The following is a 17,459-nucleotide window of genomic DNA, read 5'->3' as shown; positions in this document are numbered from 1 at the left end:
CACGCGATAAATTATTAAATTACTCACTTTAAACCCCCCTTTTGTAATAAATATATAATTGCCATCCGAATAATTTTCATCTCTCGAGATTTTTTCGCACCGTGTACGTGTTATAATCTCGACAACCTTCGAAGAAGAGAAAAAAAAAAAAGGGAAAAGGAAAAAGGAAAGAAAAAAAATCTCGCCCCGTCCATTATTTAGGATAATCGATACCCCGTTTATATCCCTCCTCTTTTCAAACACGTTTCGCACGAGAACGCATTCTCGAGCTTATTATATTTCTCATGGATATCAATTAAAATACTTACTCTCGCCGTGAATTACCTGATAAAATAAACGACCCCCCTCCTCCTCCTCCTCCCCATAACTGACAGCAGACTGATATTTATTGTCGAACCGCGTGTTTTCGAGTTTCAAAGCGATTTACCGAAACACTTAAGCTTAATCGTTGACCGATAAAAATGATAGCAGCGAGAATTTCCCCCCCCTCCCCTTTTTTTCCTTTTCCTTTAAACCGGTCTCGGATTGGAAATTGAAATTTCATACGAATTTATTAACACGTTGGAGAAGAGAAAAAAAAACGATTTATATAAATTGAACTTTATCAACGAATTAATTCCAATTCTCCTTAATTCAATATCCTTTTTCAAAAGTTTCGTATACTCTTCGCTGGAGAAACGTTCGATCTCATTCTGCTTATACGAAAAAGAAAGAGAGAGAGAAAAATCTGATTTTTCAAATTCTACGAATCCTCAGATCAGAATCAGAAGCGAAGGCTACGAGCTAATTCCCTACGTCCCACATTACTCGGCCGAGAGGTATTCGCTGCAGATGTAAATACCCGAGGGGCCCCAGGCCTATTAAATATATAGGCTGGACAAATTGCTCGCATGAACTAGAATAATTAGCATCACCAGCCTCCGGTGATGGTGGTGGGCATCCTTGGAACAAGGAACGACGACTCGACACTTCACTTTCCATTTCGCTGTGCCAGTGTTGCCCAACCTTCCTCCCCAATAATCCTCCCCTTCTTCGATTTGTACATGCTTCAATAAATATCAAATGCCTTGAAAATTTTCGAGAAGAGTGACGATTAAGTGACTCGAAATGGAATGAGATTCGAGATTCTAAAATTGTGCAAGAGAAAGGAAGAGAGGAAAGGAAGGAGTTTTTCCACGAGTCTTTGTGGCAAGGATCACATGTTGGCATGACATCACGGTTGCGTTTAATCAGACCCAGCGCCGACTTGATGCGCGGGCTCCTCTGGCGCGAGCTGGCTGCTTAAGAATGTAATTTAATATGCAACGTTACCGCGGGCCCTGGCGTGTCATATTTATAGGTATTTATGCATCAACGGCCAGGTTTTACGCCGGGGTATCATTGAAATTACCCCTTGGTGAGGCAGGGCAGAATGGAAGGTGGATGGAAGGTGGATTTGCACGTGGGAGGGATTTATCGTTGTTTATCACTCGTTAGTTTTAGACAGGCGTTCCACCAGGCGTCCAGAAGGCATCGTTGATGTACTATGAATTTCTGTAAGGACTCTAAGGAAGAGAAGGGGATCGAATTGGAATTTGGAGACGATCGTGAAAAGGTAGATCGTGAAATGTATATATATATTTGATTCTTTTTGATTTTAAATTAAATATTTCTTTAATAGGATAATAAAGGATTCTGATCCTATCGAAGTTAACAAAGAAAAATATTTTCAATCCTCTTCGCATAGTTTGATTTTACATATTAAACAAGAGCAGCAGGTTAACATATCACGAAGAAGCAAGAAAGAAAAGGACGAGTTGATGAACGCGCATCCTTTACCATCTCGCTCAAGGTTACGTTGGAAAAAAAATCGCCTTTATTAATTTACCTTTCCCCCCTCCTATTCCTGTGTTCCTTCATCTCGAGCCGCGAGATCCTTTCATATTCTCAATGCCACTTTTTTTTTTATTTTTATTTTTCCCCTCTGCACCCATAAGTTCAAACGTTACACGAAGAGAGGAAGGCGCAAGGGAGAAAGACACGCGTTCTTTCGAAGAAGAAGAAGAAGAAGAAGAAGAAGAAGAAGAAGAAGAAGGTAGATAATTAAGAGGGATAATTCGCGTCCGAGAAAATGATCCTAATATCGTTGCGTTTTGCGTCCTCCTCCCGAGGAGGAGACGTTTTTCGTTGGTCGCAATATTACGACCGAGCCGTCTCTCCCCATTTAAATGCCAACCTTTAAAGATTAAAATTCATACTTATGCAAATGGGGCAACCTGGACGGGGGAAGCATCGATCACGAGTTAATTGCGGTCTAGCCTCGAAGGCAGAGACACGGGAGTTTCCATAAAATAATCGTTCCGTTTTATTTTTCCTCAACCTTTCAATCTCCTTCCCTTTGATTTTAAATTTCGTGCGAAATTTCTAGGGATCACTAGAACGAATTATCGAACTACACGTTATTTCTGCGTTGTACAGGCTCGAAGGCAGAGACATAGGAGTTATTTTCGTCCTCCTCAACCTTTCAATTTCAATCCCCTTCCTTTGGATTTTAAATTTCGATTCCGATTTTTATTCGGTTTTACGTGCGAAATTTCTAGGGATCACTAGAACGAATCATTGAGTTATACGTTGTTTTTGCGGTGTATAGGCTCGAAGGCAGAGACACAGGAGTTTCCGATTTTTATTAGGTTTCACGTGCGAAATTTCTAGGGATCACTAGAATGAATTATCGAACTACACGTTGTTTCTACAGTGTACAGGCTCGAAAGCAGAGACACTGGAGTTTCTATAAAATAATCATTCCGTTTTATTTTCCTCAACCTTTATATCCTTTTCTCAACCTTTCAATTTCAATCCCCTTCCCTTCGATTTTAAATTTCTCGTGCGAAATTTCTAGGGATCACTAGAACGAATTATCGAGCTACACGTTGCTTCTTAAGAAATCTCGTTCTTGGATTCTAAAGAAAAAATAATCGGTATCTTATCGTTAAATACCGGTGAGTGTAAGAAGCTCGATGAAAAATTACTTTCGACGCGACGCCGTCCCGAAATATATTCCGTCTGGTTAAAATTCATGCTTATGCAAAGCGTAATATATCTCTGAATGGCTCTTTTCTCCGTGGCGGAGGGCACGAGTACTAATTACAGGACACCGTGGAATAGAAAACCCCGTGAACGGCACGTTTTGTTTCTTTCAACCGCTTCAACAACCTTGAAACAACGCACAAAAGCTTCTTTTCAATCCAACCAACTCGCCATTTTTCACCGCGATCCTTATTCTTATTATTACGATCCGCGAATAGCCTACGAATGTAGTTGAAAAATATTGTTGTTGTTTCTTTCTTTTCTCAACAATCTTTCAATAAAATCCTTGTAATGTAACACATATCCTTGCAATTAGATAAGAGATACGCGTGTAATAAAATTTCTCTTCACTTCATTTCGGCACGAAAACAACTTCCTCCTCCTCCTCCCTCTCCTTCGTGGAAAGCGTGCGCTCCTCCTCCACTTTCCTCAAAATGGATCCTTCACGCGACATTCCGCGACACGACGATAGTTTCTCTTTCCAGGAAAACCACTTTCGAGGGAAACACGCGATCTCGAATCACGTGGCCATTTCCATGCTGGACCGATCATTTGAGATATTATCTCATTAACTTTAAGAAGATAATCTTTTGATAAAAAGAAGTTGAAGAATATCGAATTAAATACATTCAACACATTTGATAAGGAAAAGAAAGTATAAATAGAGATGAAAATAAACGAGTTTATTTACGTGCTCTTACACGCAACACTTGCACGGAGCTTATTTCCTATTTACCTCTCCCCTCCCCTCAACGATTCCCAGAAGAATTTACCTGGTAGAAACGTTGGAAGACCTCTCAGTATCTCTCTCTCTCTCCTCGTTTAAAGCGTATTTCCCTGGAACGATGATAACAGAATAGCGATAACAGACATTCCCCATCCCGTAATAAATCTACGTGCTCGTTGGCATTGGATGAATTCACCGATGCTTTCCCCGAGCGATTAAGCTCGAGAGGGAACGAGGCGGCGCTCGATTCCCTCGATTTAATATCACAGTATTCACAGCTGAGGAGGAGGAGGAGGAAGGGTTCTCCAGGAAATTGGAACGCGTTGCACGGATCTCTCGTGGCTCGTCCCTTCCCGTTAACCCTTCCTCCAGATTGCTACTCTCCTCCTCCACGGTTTGAGAGGAGGAGGAAACAACGTCTGATTTAGAAAACTCGAAACGCATGCACACACGTGTTCACGGAAGCACTGTAATCTCTCTCGTATCCCGGTTAAGTATATTCTACCCGTCCGTTGAAAAATCTTCCCTTCTCCTCCCTTTTGCTTTTTCGTGGCTGGATGCACGAACCACACTGTTATGATCCAGGGGATATAAATGCCCGGGGATTGAATTAAAGCGATCAGAGTTGGGGAAAAAAGAGCGACAATTGGATAATCGAGACGAGAAGGAAAAACAAGTCGGCCAATTATATTTATTCACTTTTTCCGGTTCGTAAAATTAATAATCTTTTCATAATTTATCGTAATTTAAGTTCCATCGAGATGTTGCTACTAGCGCCATTAACTCCTATTGTATATATATATATTCGTTCACTTTTTGAATCAGCTGAGAGAGCTAAAAGAGATCTTTATCCGTGGATTTCACTTGGTATTTTCCCCCCTCTTTGTTATCAGTCGGAGTGGAGCGTGTCTATCAGGTGCGGCCAGAACCAAGTTTATGGGCGTAGAGAAAGAGAGAGATGAAAGGAAGAAAGGCTTATCTTTATAGGGGCTGTTGCGATATCGCGTGAAAGCGCGCTCGTGACTTCGCGAAACACCGTGGGAGTGCTTTGCTCAGATCCAGAGAGGATCGTGACGGGAAAAATTCGTATCTTCCTCTGTGAAAAACGAACCAGTTGTGGGCGTAGCCAGACAATTTTTCAATTTCTCAAACCCTTGGAAATTATCCAACAACTTTTTAACTCTTTCCAATTAACTAATCCCTTCTCCATTAACCTTCCAATACCAGTAATCCCCCTATTCTCTTCGAATTTTTGAGAAAAATCTTCCTTCAGAAATCCTCCACCATCGAAAAGATGGCGTAGGATGCCCGTAGAGAAAGGTTGGAAGCACCCTGGATTGTTGTCGGGCGGAAGTGGGCGCCGCGTATTCCCCCCCATAACCACCCGGTTGATTTACAACCAGGAACGCGCAGTATCGGCGATTTCGCAGTCAGGCAGATATCCCCGCCGCCCCTGGATTTGCATAAATCCCTCGGAAAACGCGAAGGGAGCCGCGAAATCGAAAGTCGGCCTCTGCCCAACGACGCAGAGTCAAGGGAGGGAAGGGCAGGGAATTGCCCCCCGGGCAACGTTTTACGACCGGGGAAGAAGGGAAGAAAGTGGGCACGAAAGGTGGTTCCTCCAAGAGGCATCGAGAACGAGCCGTGGACGGGGGATTTATGGCGGACCAATGGTCGTGGAATTTCTTGTTTTATTTATGGGCCGATGCACGGCCGACGATCGACTGGAAATATGTTTATTCCAGTCCGCCGGACGGAGTCTACACCTGGTTGACTCTTTGCAATCGAATTCTGCCCTCCGGGGGTTGCGTTCTCTCGAAGGAGGAGGAGGAGGAGAGGGGAGGAGGAAGGAAGGAAGGATAGCTCGATCTCTTCTTCCAAGTATCCGTGCCCGCCGTGGAATTCCTTGTATTCCCGGCTGTTGAACTTTGGGAGTAGGTAGGTCGTGGTTTCGAGACGTTTCAGAGAGAGGTGTTAAAGCGACGTGTTTCTTGTGTTCCAGCACAATTTTCCAGAGAGAGAAGTGGTGAAGGATATCGGATCTTGGGAGAGGGCTTTGAAGGGACTATAAAATGATGGCTTCAACTTTGTTGTGTAGAAGTGGAAGCGTTTAAAAAGTGAAATTGAAGTTTCCAGATATTATTTGATGTGATATAGAGGATAGTGTAGGTAATGGTTTGAGGAAACTAAAAATTGAGATTAAATATAATTTATATGAGGTATGATTTAAAGAATATTGTCGATAAAGTAAATTGATTACAATATATATAAATCATGGTTTGAATTGAAGTTTTCAGCCAGATATTATTGGATGTGATTTAGATGGAACTTTAGGATAGAAATAATGGTTTGAGGAAACTGTTAAAAATTGAGATTAAATATAATTTATATGGGGTATGATTTAAAGAGTGTTGTCAATAATGATAAAGTGAATTGGTTACAATAAATACAAATCATGGTTTGGAAAAGTTTTAAACATGTTATTAATAAAAAGTATCATTCTCAATGATTATAAGAAGATAACACTAGAAACAGCAGAATTACATTATATCTCATTTACATTAAATCCTTTTTACTCAAAACGCGTTCCTTCTCTATTAACAGTCACAAATTTATCGGCGGTTATATTTTAAATTATTATGCAAATGTTTTTCAATCAAGTTTCTCATCGTACGCTCGTTTTCTAAGCGTCAGATTAGAGTAACGATCCTCGTTATAAATGCTAAAACAAAAATTCACGCTTGGAATTTTTTTCTTTTCTCTCTAAAAGCTACACTTACATTCTTTTATTTCGATTAGTTAATAGACATTAATTTGCTCTTTGCTTGCGTGTGTTGCGTTACATATTTATCCATAAAAATGAAAAAAAGAAGACAGAGGATCTTTTAACATCTCGACAACCTTCTTCCCTTTTCCTTTATATTAAGATTCTTTCAAAAATTGCCAATTTCTTGTCGTTTAATTTTTAAATCAAATCTTCCTATATTTTTCCCTCCAAAATTTTTCAACATCATTCCTGTCTTATCTTCCCCAACGAATCATAAAATCATTGATCAATCATTTTCAGATTACGAAACGGATGATACAATTTATCTAATCTCTTCGCTATTTATATACCACTTCCTCTTCTCCAGAATTATTTCGCTTCAGAGTTAGAGTCAGGCTCGTAATTAAATCCTCCTCTCCGATGTCCAATAGACCCGTAATTAAATCCTCAAAGTGTGTATCGATCCCGTAGTGGATTCGAGGAGGAAATCCGTTGCAGAGATTCGGAGCACGCGACGAGGGGGTGAAAAGAAGGAGGGGAAGGGCGACGATTGTAACACGGTGTCGAGATTAGACCGAGTCGAGGCTTCGTTAGCGACCCATTGTGAACGGAGATGCGATCATTACGCGTCTAGTTTGCATAAGTTCCTGATGGAAGCGTGGGTGGAGGACTTGGAGAGTTGATAAAAGTAGCAGAGAAGGGAGGAGGAAGAAAGAGTAGAATTTCAATCAAAGTGTTTCATTTATTTTTTTTCCCAATATTTTTCAAAAATATTTTTATTATTTCTCGAGGAATCATTCACAATTACGCCACGTGTGATGTCATTTTCAGATATCGTCGATTTCGAATTTGCATCCGAGGAAATGTTGGATAAAATGTTAAATAGAGAATCGAACCAGTCTTGGAGCCTTGATAAGGAGAGAGACAGAGGCAGGAAGAGGAGAGACGGCCGTTCCAACGAAACTGTTGCGGCGGAATCACGGCATCAACCGTGATTTTCGACCCACGCCGTGCATACGTAATTCGCGCGTTTTCGTTGGAAAAGTATCGGTCGGCCGTTATGCTAATACGAGGCCGTTACACACGCGGCCGTATGTCACTGACCACCTCCACTGTGACCTCTTGAATAATCAAAACCAATTGTTCGAGATACGTTCGTCGAAGGAGATTCCAATCGTTTCGTTAATATTATCGGAATTTGTATTCAGATGTGAAATTAAACAACGATTTGATTCCGTATCGTTGTGCACGCGTTTCGACTCGGTCGAGGGAAGGGTACGAACGACCCTCGAGCACGATCAACGAACCATCGTTACTTTCGTATTTCTTTTCATCGTTAATAAATACGATTTACATCGCGTGTCGTGGATGTCTGGATCTTTTTAACAGATTATTCCACGCTGTAATTTTTACGATTCAAGGGATACGTCATGTCCAATCACGATGTAAGATAAGATCTGACGGATAATCTTGGGATAATTGACAATTTATTAGAAACGTGGCGGCTCGTCACCGTCAAGCTGACACCGATTCAGGAATCGATAATTCGCCAAACGAAACTAAAAGGACGGAAGGAAGGAAACGCTTGGTCAGGCTCGAGCACGGCACGAATCGAACCCTCGGCTCCCATTGTCGAGACCTACCGCCACCTACAAACCGTCCGTTACTTTCTTTCTCTGGCCTTCTCGGTTAAATCACCACCGTGCCTACTACAACCTGATTACACATGTACACACCCGGCTGCAGGTAAATAAGCAAACAAATGCGCCTTCTTGTGCATCGTCGTGCACAGGAAATCTGGGGAATGTTGCAACCGATCTTGGTGTGACGTGCGATGAAATTTTGATTCTCGAACGAAAGAACACATCGAGATTTATTCAACAGAGTTTCCATAGAACAATTCTCTAGCTAGTGGAATAAATTAAGACATTCGCGAATGAAAGAAAACAGCATCTTTCTATCATCTTGTTTTCGCAGGGATAAAACTGGTTAAAAAGGAGCGAGATGGGAATGTAAACGTTTCCATCGATCAAAGGGGCCGTTTATTAATCGGCCACATTCCCTGGCCTCGATCTTGCGCAAGCCGGCTAGCTTTAATCCACGCTCAGATCGAATTCCACGATAGCGACTCGCGCGCACGATCGATCATCGCGCACGGCCGACGTGATCGATATATCGGGGCACGATTCCACGGGGATATCTCCCGTTCTCCATTAAGCGCCACCGGTTTAATGAATTTTCTGGCCGGATATCGCGGCCCCCCCTCTTTTTTCCACGGCCATTTCGACGGTTCTCCTTGACTTGATTTATCGGAGGAGAAAATGTCGTTCCGAAACGGGTTTGGAAATGCCGCCGTTGTCTATTATTCGCGGGTTTCTCTATCGAAATCGTTTCGTATCTGATAATAATGGAATCTGGTCCTGAACGAGTTCCAATATCCAATATCGTCGATTGTATTTTAATCGCGTGATGGACGCGAGATACGATATAATTGAACAGGACGCGGCGATGTAAACGAAGTTGGAGAGTTTTATTTATTTATCGATAAGAATTTTTCACTATATATATATATATATATAGTGGATTGGGTATAAGAGTGCTTGCGAGAAACGAGGATTGGCGAGCCACCTGGCGGCGAAAACAAGAAGCCCGATGCTTTCCAAAATTTCCATTATTGAAATTCAAATCGAATCCTCGAATTGAAAAGTGTATCTCAATCGAATATAAATTATAAGAAAAATATATACATCACTAAATTCCACTCACCAGGATATCCCTCTGGAATCACAATCTCGGGTCCAACCTTCACGTCGTGCCGGTAGCGATGCATGAGCAGCGTAGCCGTGACTCTCAGCGATCTCTGCTGTTGTTTGTACAACAATATCGGCCTTCCACCGGCACCCTCCACCCTCACCACCCTAGGTAACGAGAATCTGTCGAGGAACTCGCGCAGCGGCATGAAACCGGCGCCCGAGCCCGCAGCCTCCGCGGTCGCCTCCCGAGAGCTGGGCAACGAGTCGTCTCCGGTTCCGGTCGCCTCGCCGCTCGACAGCGTCGAAAATTCACCGCTCGACGACATCGTTTTCCACGCGATTTCATCCAGGGTTCCGCCACAGGGGAGCCTTCCTGTTGTTCCTCTGCGAACAGAAATAGCGCGTCAAATTTTAATTCGGCTTCGATGAGGGGCAAACAATGACGATGAAACGGAGATAAGGGAAAGCAAAGTTGGAAGAGCATCCAGATGGAATTCGTTATTCCACGAAGCGTGGCAGCCTTGACAGTGATTCGCCCGCAGCGAAGTGTGCCTCGGCTAACGAGTGATTATGCTCTTGGGGCCGGCTTGACGATGATGGTGATGGTGGTGATGATGATGATGAATTTATGACGATGATTATCTCTGGTGGCGTACCGCTGTGTCGCCACCGGTGTTTGTCTTTCAGACGAGGAGACAGTGGAGAGAGTGGAGAGAAAAGAAAGCAAGAAGAAGGAAAAATAAATGGAATCTAGTCTGTTGAGTTCAAGCAATCAGTTAAGGATAAATTCTTGCGGATCGCTCTCGTTTGACGCGAGACAAATTAGAACGGAGAATTAGTCGTAAGTGATTAGGATAAAGGATTGATAGGGAGAGATTTTTAATCGGATTATTGGACGGACGATGCAGTTTTTCTGTCTTTAGAAATTGTTTGAAAGCTTTTTCTAAAATGACTAAATAAGTCAGTTTGTAATCTGTTTCTAACCTGAAATTAAAGGAAATTGTTTCGATTTTCCTTCAACCTTAATCTCAAATTCGTATAAAAATATAAATAACTATTCTTCTATATTGAGAATTTCAATTTCTTACCGATATATATTAAAGTAATGGAAGTCTAGATTTTCGATCTAGAATCGCCTTATTAAACTTTTCCAATTTTCTGTAATCTTAACCTCAAATTCGTATAAATAACTTTCCTTCTATATTAAGAAATTTTCAATTTTCTCTTACGCAAGAACGAAGGCCTGGAAAAATTTTTAGGTTAGGTTTTCGATCTAGTTCGAACAATCTTCTTCCACAAAATTGATGTATCGTATTATAAACGTGCCTTAAATTCACAACTATAATCATACATAGTTGGCCAATTTTAATTTCCTTTTTCTCCAAATACAATATATTTCACCTGTTTGTGAAATCGAATGAAATGCTTTCTAGGAACTTCTAGTAAATTGTGGTAACAAAATTATTATTGAAGAATTTTATTAATATATACATTATGGATGTATATATTAAAAAATGAAAATGACATAATTCCTCTTACAAAATTTTCGTAGACATTAACAGCTCAATTTATCCGCAAACATAATTACAAGGTTGACAAAAACCTGATGACAATTCGCGTTGTTTCTTTGGATCGTGAAAAAAAAAGAAAAGGAAAAACGTATAAATTGCCTAGTTAGCACTCGGTCATAACAAATGGGATTTTTGCGTTTGACGACTCGATAATTTGCCGTGTCAGTTTAAATCATACTGTTATAAATCAACCCCCATACTTCTTGTTACTTGTTATTTGATGCTCGTCGCGTAATATGCTTTACCGGTGGCTTGACGCGAGCGCAACTTATGGAAAGATGCGTTTTTAATCGGTCGAGGATTCGAGAACAATCCATTTTCAAAATTATTTCACGATACATTCGTATATTATCTTTTAAATTATCCATAATATCTTCATTATGGATAAAAGTGTTAATTATTTCATTTTCCTTAAAAAAAAAAAAAAGAATAAATAAATAAAAATACACAGAAAATTTTAACTTTCTTATTATCGCTTCTTAACATGTTCAATATTCATTCTCAATTTAAATATAACAATCAATCAAAAATAAATAAATAAATATTTCGCCATTAAATGAAACACCGATCCTTCCTGACAATTTTTCCTTTTCATTAGGCAATTAAACCAAATTAAACATTGCGAGAATAAATTCGAGAGAAAGGAAAATCGAAAGGATTGGTGGCAGGTTTGTCTCTGGTTTTCACGGAAAAAGAGAAGAGAAGAGAAGAGGAGGAAAAAGAAGGGGGGGAAAAAATGCTCGCTCATGCGTATTCATGACCGGAACCATGGATAATGCCCATGGGCCTCTGTACATCATATCTTACACACAGCTGGAATATTAATTCCTGTCATTCGTATGCGATGCGAGCGCGGTGTTGCTGCGAACGCGCGAGCGAACCAACTCTGAAGAATGGTACAGGTGCAAGTCACCTAGGAGAAACTTGAACTTTTTTTTGCGGTTACGGAGGAAGAATGATCGAGAGGGTTAGGAAGAGTTACCTTGGGAATTTAAATTGGCTCGATCGAAGTAATTATTTCAACCTAATTTGGATCAATTAACGGATGATGGAAGCTTTTGACGAGCGAGGAAAAGAAAGGTTGATTTCTCTGTTGATAGAGATCTTATGGGGAGAGGGGGGATTGAATTCTATGTTCCAGGCGTCGTTTAAAAATATATACCATACATCTTTTTCTTCTGATCTTTTTCATAGCAAGGAACGATTGTTAATATCACATCTGGTTATTTTTATAATATTTTATAATATTATTATCGTATGGATTATTGATATCAATAATTGGATATCCAATTTATAATGGCAAATTATTTGCCTGGTGAGTAAAAATTCTAGGTAATCCGATACAATTAATTTTCTTTTTTTGTTTTATAAATAAAAGTACGAGGATCACGTATGCTTCTTTAAATAGAATCGTATAATTTTCGACGCGTTAATCGATTCGCAAAGTTTGATCTGCACGTTTAGGTGTTCAATATGCGAAACGTGTTCGGTCAAACGTTTTGTATTCCATCACGGGAACAACAGCTTTGGCTCCCGCATACACTCCATCTTTTGTTTCAAGATGTTTCAAGATTCAATTTATGCGACTCTTTGTTCGATATCACGAGCTCGTAGATCCAACATGTAACTTGTCGTTCGTTATATCAATAATTTAAGTTAAGCTCGAATATCTCGAGGTATAAATATTTAAAATTTAATTTCAATCATCGAGGATCTAAAATCTTCAATATCCATTATCCCGAATTCAAAAAAAAAAAACTTGATCCCTCGAATTTTAATTTTAAAGATTTATATAAAAATTTCTTCCATTTTTCTAACATTTCTGGCCAGAGATCAAAACAACAGTCCGATTTCTGTCCGATTCCGAAGAAACTGAGGAGGCTGTACTCGTCCTCGAGAGAACAGAACTTTCGAAACGCTTTCGTTCCTTCGAACGAGATCGTTCGAACGAAGCGCGCCATTTCACTTTCGAACGTGTTCCTTTTTTGGTGTGTGTCGGGTGTAGGACCGGTGTAATCGACAGGCGTTTGTCATCTGTAACACGCGTAATCGTCGACTCGAGCCGCGCCACCGGTTAAAATTGCCGTGAAGCGCGAATCAAATTAATTATAGGAAGGCGTTCATTACACACCCAAGTAATTAATACTTTCACGATCGATGCCTCGCCTCGTGATCGGTAGCCTCTTTCCTTTGACAAATTGCGTCACGCTCGTGGTTTGCTAATTTCAAGTTGGAAATTTTATTACATACGATGTAACGTCCTCTTTTTCGTTGATAATATATTCCACGAGCAAGTTGCTTCGAGTGAAATTAGAAAGAAATGGTGCGGAAGGAAAATTTCGTTCTAGGGTTCCCTAGAAACATTCTCTCTCTCTCTTCCTCCTTCTCCAAAGATTTCATCGAAACGATTGAAACATTTCTCAATGAAACTAGGATAAATTTTTAAAAAATTTACAAAAAAAAATGTTAATAAATCCTAACCTATCACAATCCAATGAAAAATGAATCGTTGTAATCTAGAGTTCCCTAGAAATTGTTTCTTCAAACTCGTTCGAATTTAAACGTGTGAATAAAGATTAAAATTTATGTATAATGATAACACGATGATAAATATAATGATAAAGTTACAACGAGTTATGATACCGCTACGAAATAAGCGACGAACGAGGTCGGCGATGGAAAATAGGTTCTCCGCGCATAATAGATCGAGTCAAGTGAAAGTGCCAGATTTAGCAATTTATCCATTAACGGCGTACGCCGTCCTGGAAACGCTCCATGCTTCGCGGATATTCCTCCGTGTCCCCTGACGTAATTCGACTCGGTGCACGCGTCTGCGTGCGGTTCCACGCGCGGAACGGCCGAGCTGATTTTAATTAAGAGCGGCAGGAAAGTCGGTCCGCATCGTCTTACTTTCTTGCGATTCGTAATTAACGAGTGTGTGCTCGCGCGCCTGCCGAGAGAGGAGAGAAAGGAGAGAGGAAGAGGGAGGGGAGAAAAGAGAGAAAAACGTACGTACGTTTGCACGGTTATTTTTAGACACCACGGACCATCTGAATTTATGATCGCGATGCGTTTGATATTGTGCAACGGAGTTCCGTGAGAACGAAACCACCGGCGTGATTGCGGCCTTTTAGCGCGTTTACCCGTCCCTTCCTTCGCAATTCCACCGCCTGTTTGCTCGATATCTCGATACCAGTTTTTTCGTTTCTCCGCTTTTCGTTCTCTTGTATATTTTATCGATAGCAATTTTGAAAAGAAAAAACGAATAAATTGTTAAATAATATTTTAAATGTTAAATTTTGATCGTTTTCTTAAGTAAGTATACGTTGAATAAAATAAATTGATGAGTTTGAGTTTAAGAAACAGGTGTGAAATTGCTAGGATACCCTAGAAATTCCCTAGGAATTTCCAAAATATTCGACAACAGTTTTACACGTTAGTCGGTTGTTCCAGTATTAAGAATAAGTAAGTAGGAAGGAATGGATTTTAAAATTTACTACGAGTTGCATACGATGAATCTTTTCCGTGTCAAAATTCAGGTTATTAGAATGCGATTAGCATAGATAAAAATCTGTAAACTACCGAGTTCGTATAAAATATTCTACTTCTTGGAAAGGAAATTTCTTTAATCACATTCTGAATGAATGATTATATAAAAACGTATATTATTTTTCTAAGAATTTTTACAAAAAAATTTGTAAAAATATATATATATGTGTGTGTGTGTGTGTAATAAAAAATTATCAAACATAATGAATAAATTTTCATACATTTCTATATTATTTCACAATGCATACGTGTGTGAGAGTGTAAGTATTAATAAAAATACTCGTCTCAATTTCAGATAATAAATAATCTAACGACTCGTAAAACGAACAAATCGCCTACAAAGTCAACTATATGTAAGAAACTATTAATTTTCAATCCATTGGTCTTGCAAGATGGAGTGATTCATACGAGCAGCATTCTCAGGGAGCCAATAGGCCAACGATTAAACAATTCTTCATTTGCATAATATTATTAAAACGAAAAGAAATATTAACGATTCGAAATTTCTTTTTTTTTTTTTTAATCTGCCAATCTTTTTTCAAAAAATCGTATCTCGTACCTCGTCTCGTACCTCCTGGAAAATTCCAAATAAACTCGTCAACAGGCTTTGATAAAGTGTTATCCTTATAAAAGTGCAAACTTCGCTGCGCAAGCGTTTCTCATAAAAGACGAGTTAACTCGTTCTGGCTGGTTGAGAAGTTAAAAGCCGTCGTGCAACATTTTTGCCGCCGTATAAATATACACATAGAGCAGCTTGTTTACTTTTCTTTTGCCAACCGGAGTAAGTATATTTTTTTTCTTTCTTTTTCAAAGAGTATTCTCGTCATAATGCGAATGCCTTCGATAATCTTTCTCATTTGCACTGATTAAACTTGTACCTTTTATACATTTTTTTTCAAAATGTGAAATGAAAATTTCAAATTGTTTTTATTTACGTTAAATGATATTTTATATATATATATATGTTTCTTCATTTTATCATAATAAAACTAAATATTAATTTTGTAACAAAAAAACCTGAATCCAATTAAAATGAAATAATAGAAAAATTCTGTAATATGTCACTTGTCACTAATATTATCAATTAATAAATTCTTGTGAAAGAGTGGCAAATAAATTTAGAATAATTTACACTATTTTTATTATTAGTCACGTGAGACTTTTACTTTCAATTATAAAGATTCCATTCAACTGAAAGTATCACAAATGTTTTTTTTTCCAACACCAATCTTTTTATCAAATCTCTAAACTCTATCCAATGATCACAAGCAATATTTCCTCACCTAGTTACACAACACAATTCCTTCGATTCCAATTTCCTTACTCCCGCCATTCGCATAAACGCTCTCACGACCACAAGAATAACACCAATTTGCCCACGGTCAACATTTTATGTAGCTCATGTTTACCAAGTACATCCCTCTTGAGCCAATATCATATTCGAGATTGCTTAGCACGGCAAAATAATCCTTTGATACGAATTGCGAAACAACACATCGATCGATTGTTTCCTCGATTTATCGAGACGGATGCCAAATACCATCTATCCCATCTCGTTTTCATCGAACGTTCCAATAACACACTTCGGTAGCCACTTCATGCACCAATCAAACGATTATCGAATAAATCGAACAAAAAAAAAAGGAAAAAAGAGGGATGAGGGAAGAAACGAAAGACTAAATAAGAAAAAGAAATGTCCTGTATCTTTGCACCCACCTTTCTCAGCCTCCTTCCCAATAGGTAGAATCTCAAAAATCCCGTAAGACGTGTGTATAACCTCTTAAGAGCCACGGAATCGAACGGATGCGCGGATCCTATCACGCATGCGGTTCACCTGCACCATACAACTCGCTACGGTTAGCAAGAGCATGACCACGCACGAGAGAGAGGACGAAACTATGTTTTGATGAAAAACTTTCACCCGGATTCTCTCTATCACCGACGACAATCCTCTGTTCCGCCACACGAACCGGGAAAACGATCAGAACTAATCGATCAACGATCAACGATAGACTGAACACGATCGGTCGACTTCTCGAAGTATCGGGCGGCAGGAGGAGGGACGCGATAGCGCGATCGATCCATCGATCGATTCGAGACGCTTCGAGACTCGACGTCAGAACAGCCCGACGCTAGCGGACGAGATCGTGCGACTAAAGCTCAACCGCGATCCGCGAGGACGCGCCAACGAACGACCGACCGTTACCCCCACCCTCAACTCGGCTTCAAATAAACTGTATCGCGCAGACTCGGGGGCACACACCGACTCACGAGGATATCTCCTTCGTCGAGTGTCGAGTCTCCCTTTCTATGAACGTTGCTCCTGCCTTTCAGCCTTTTTCTTTTTCCTACGTTGATTTCTGCTTCCGGTTCCGCGCCAGATTTCCCGCTAAGCAAAACGGTGAACCTTCGAGGATATTCTTCTAATCGATTTTCCTCTCGGTATGGTGCATAGTTCGGGTTGAATCGTAATAGGTTAGGATATCGTGCTGCGATGTATTGTACGTTGCGTAATATGGTAATTTTGAACGTGTTTAAGGAATGGATGGGAAGTTGGATGAGAGGTTAGTGATTTTTGTGGAGTGATATTCAAGTGTTTGGAATTTAGTAGATTTTGTTTAAGATTTGAAGAATATCAGTGTTTGATGTGAAAAATTGAGTTGTGGTTTTAAATTTGAAATATGTAATTCGGACTTTGCATAAATTTTTGCATTTGCGTATCACTTTAATGGAAATGATAGAGTTTCCATGTAAAACAATGGGATACGATATTATTTGTAAATACACATCGTCTACTTCCACGAATTCATATTTATATTCCCAGGTAATCATTATGGCATCAGTATAAATATACACCTGCTTGCCAGATTCTAACTTTCTCTTGTAGGTTGCACTTTATATTCTTTCAATATTTAAACAATCTTTTAAAGATTACGATTCGTATATCATTTATATTATTAATCTTAAATAACTTGTAAATTTTTTTTAAATATGTATGGGAAATATATATAATTTTTATTTACACA

The 17,459-nt window shown here is 39.6% G+C and overlaps 1 protein-coding gene across 2 annotated transcripts in view; it reads right to left on the bottom strand.

Moving 5' to 3' along the window:
- Positions 1-16,572, bottom strand: part of LOC100578051 — a 42,839-nt gene extending 26,267 nt beyond the window's left edge. The window contains exons 1-2 of one of the 2 annotated variants that reach the window (XM_006559597.3): positions 16,150-16,572; positions 9,327-9,688 (exon numbers count right to left, since the gene is read on the bottom strand). In XM_006559597.3, the coding sequence (XP_006559660.2) occupies positions 9,327-9,639 (313 nt within the window). In that variant the 5' untranslated portion in view covers positions 9,640-9,688; positions 16,150-16,572. Of the gene's footprint in view, positions 1-9,326; positions 9,698-16,149 lie in introns of both variants that reach the window. The other variant, XM_003249489.4, reaches the window with a different exon arrangement.
- Between the last annotated feature and the right edge of the window lie 887 nt (positions 16,573-17,459).

The sequence above is a fragment of the Apis mellifera genome, linkage group LG8 (assembly GCF_003254395.2).
Source record: "Apis mellifera strain DH4 linkage group LG8, Amel_HAv3.1, whole genome shotgun sequence".
Lineage (NCBI taxonomy): Eukaryota > Metazoa > Arthropoda > Insecta > Hymenoptera > Apidae > Apis > Apis mellifera.
This window is presented reverse-complemented; position numbering and strand designations above follow the sequence as displayed.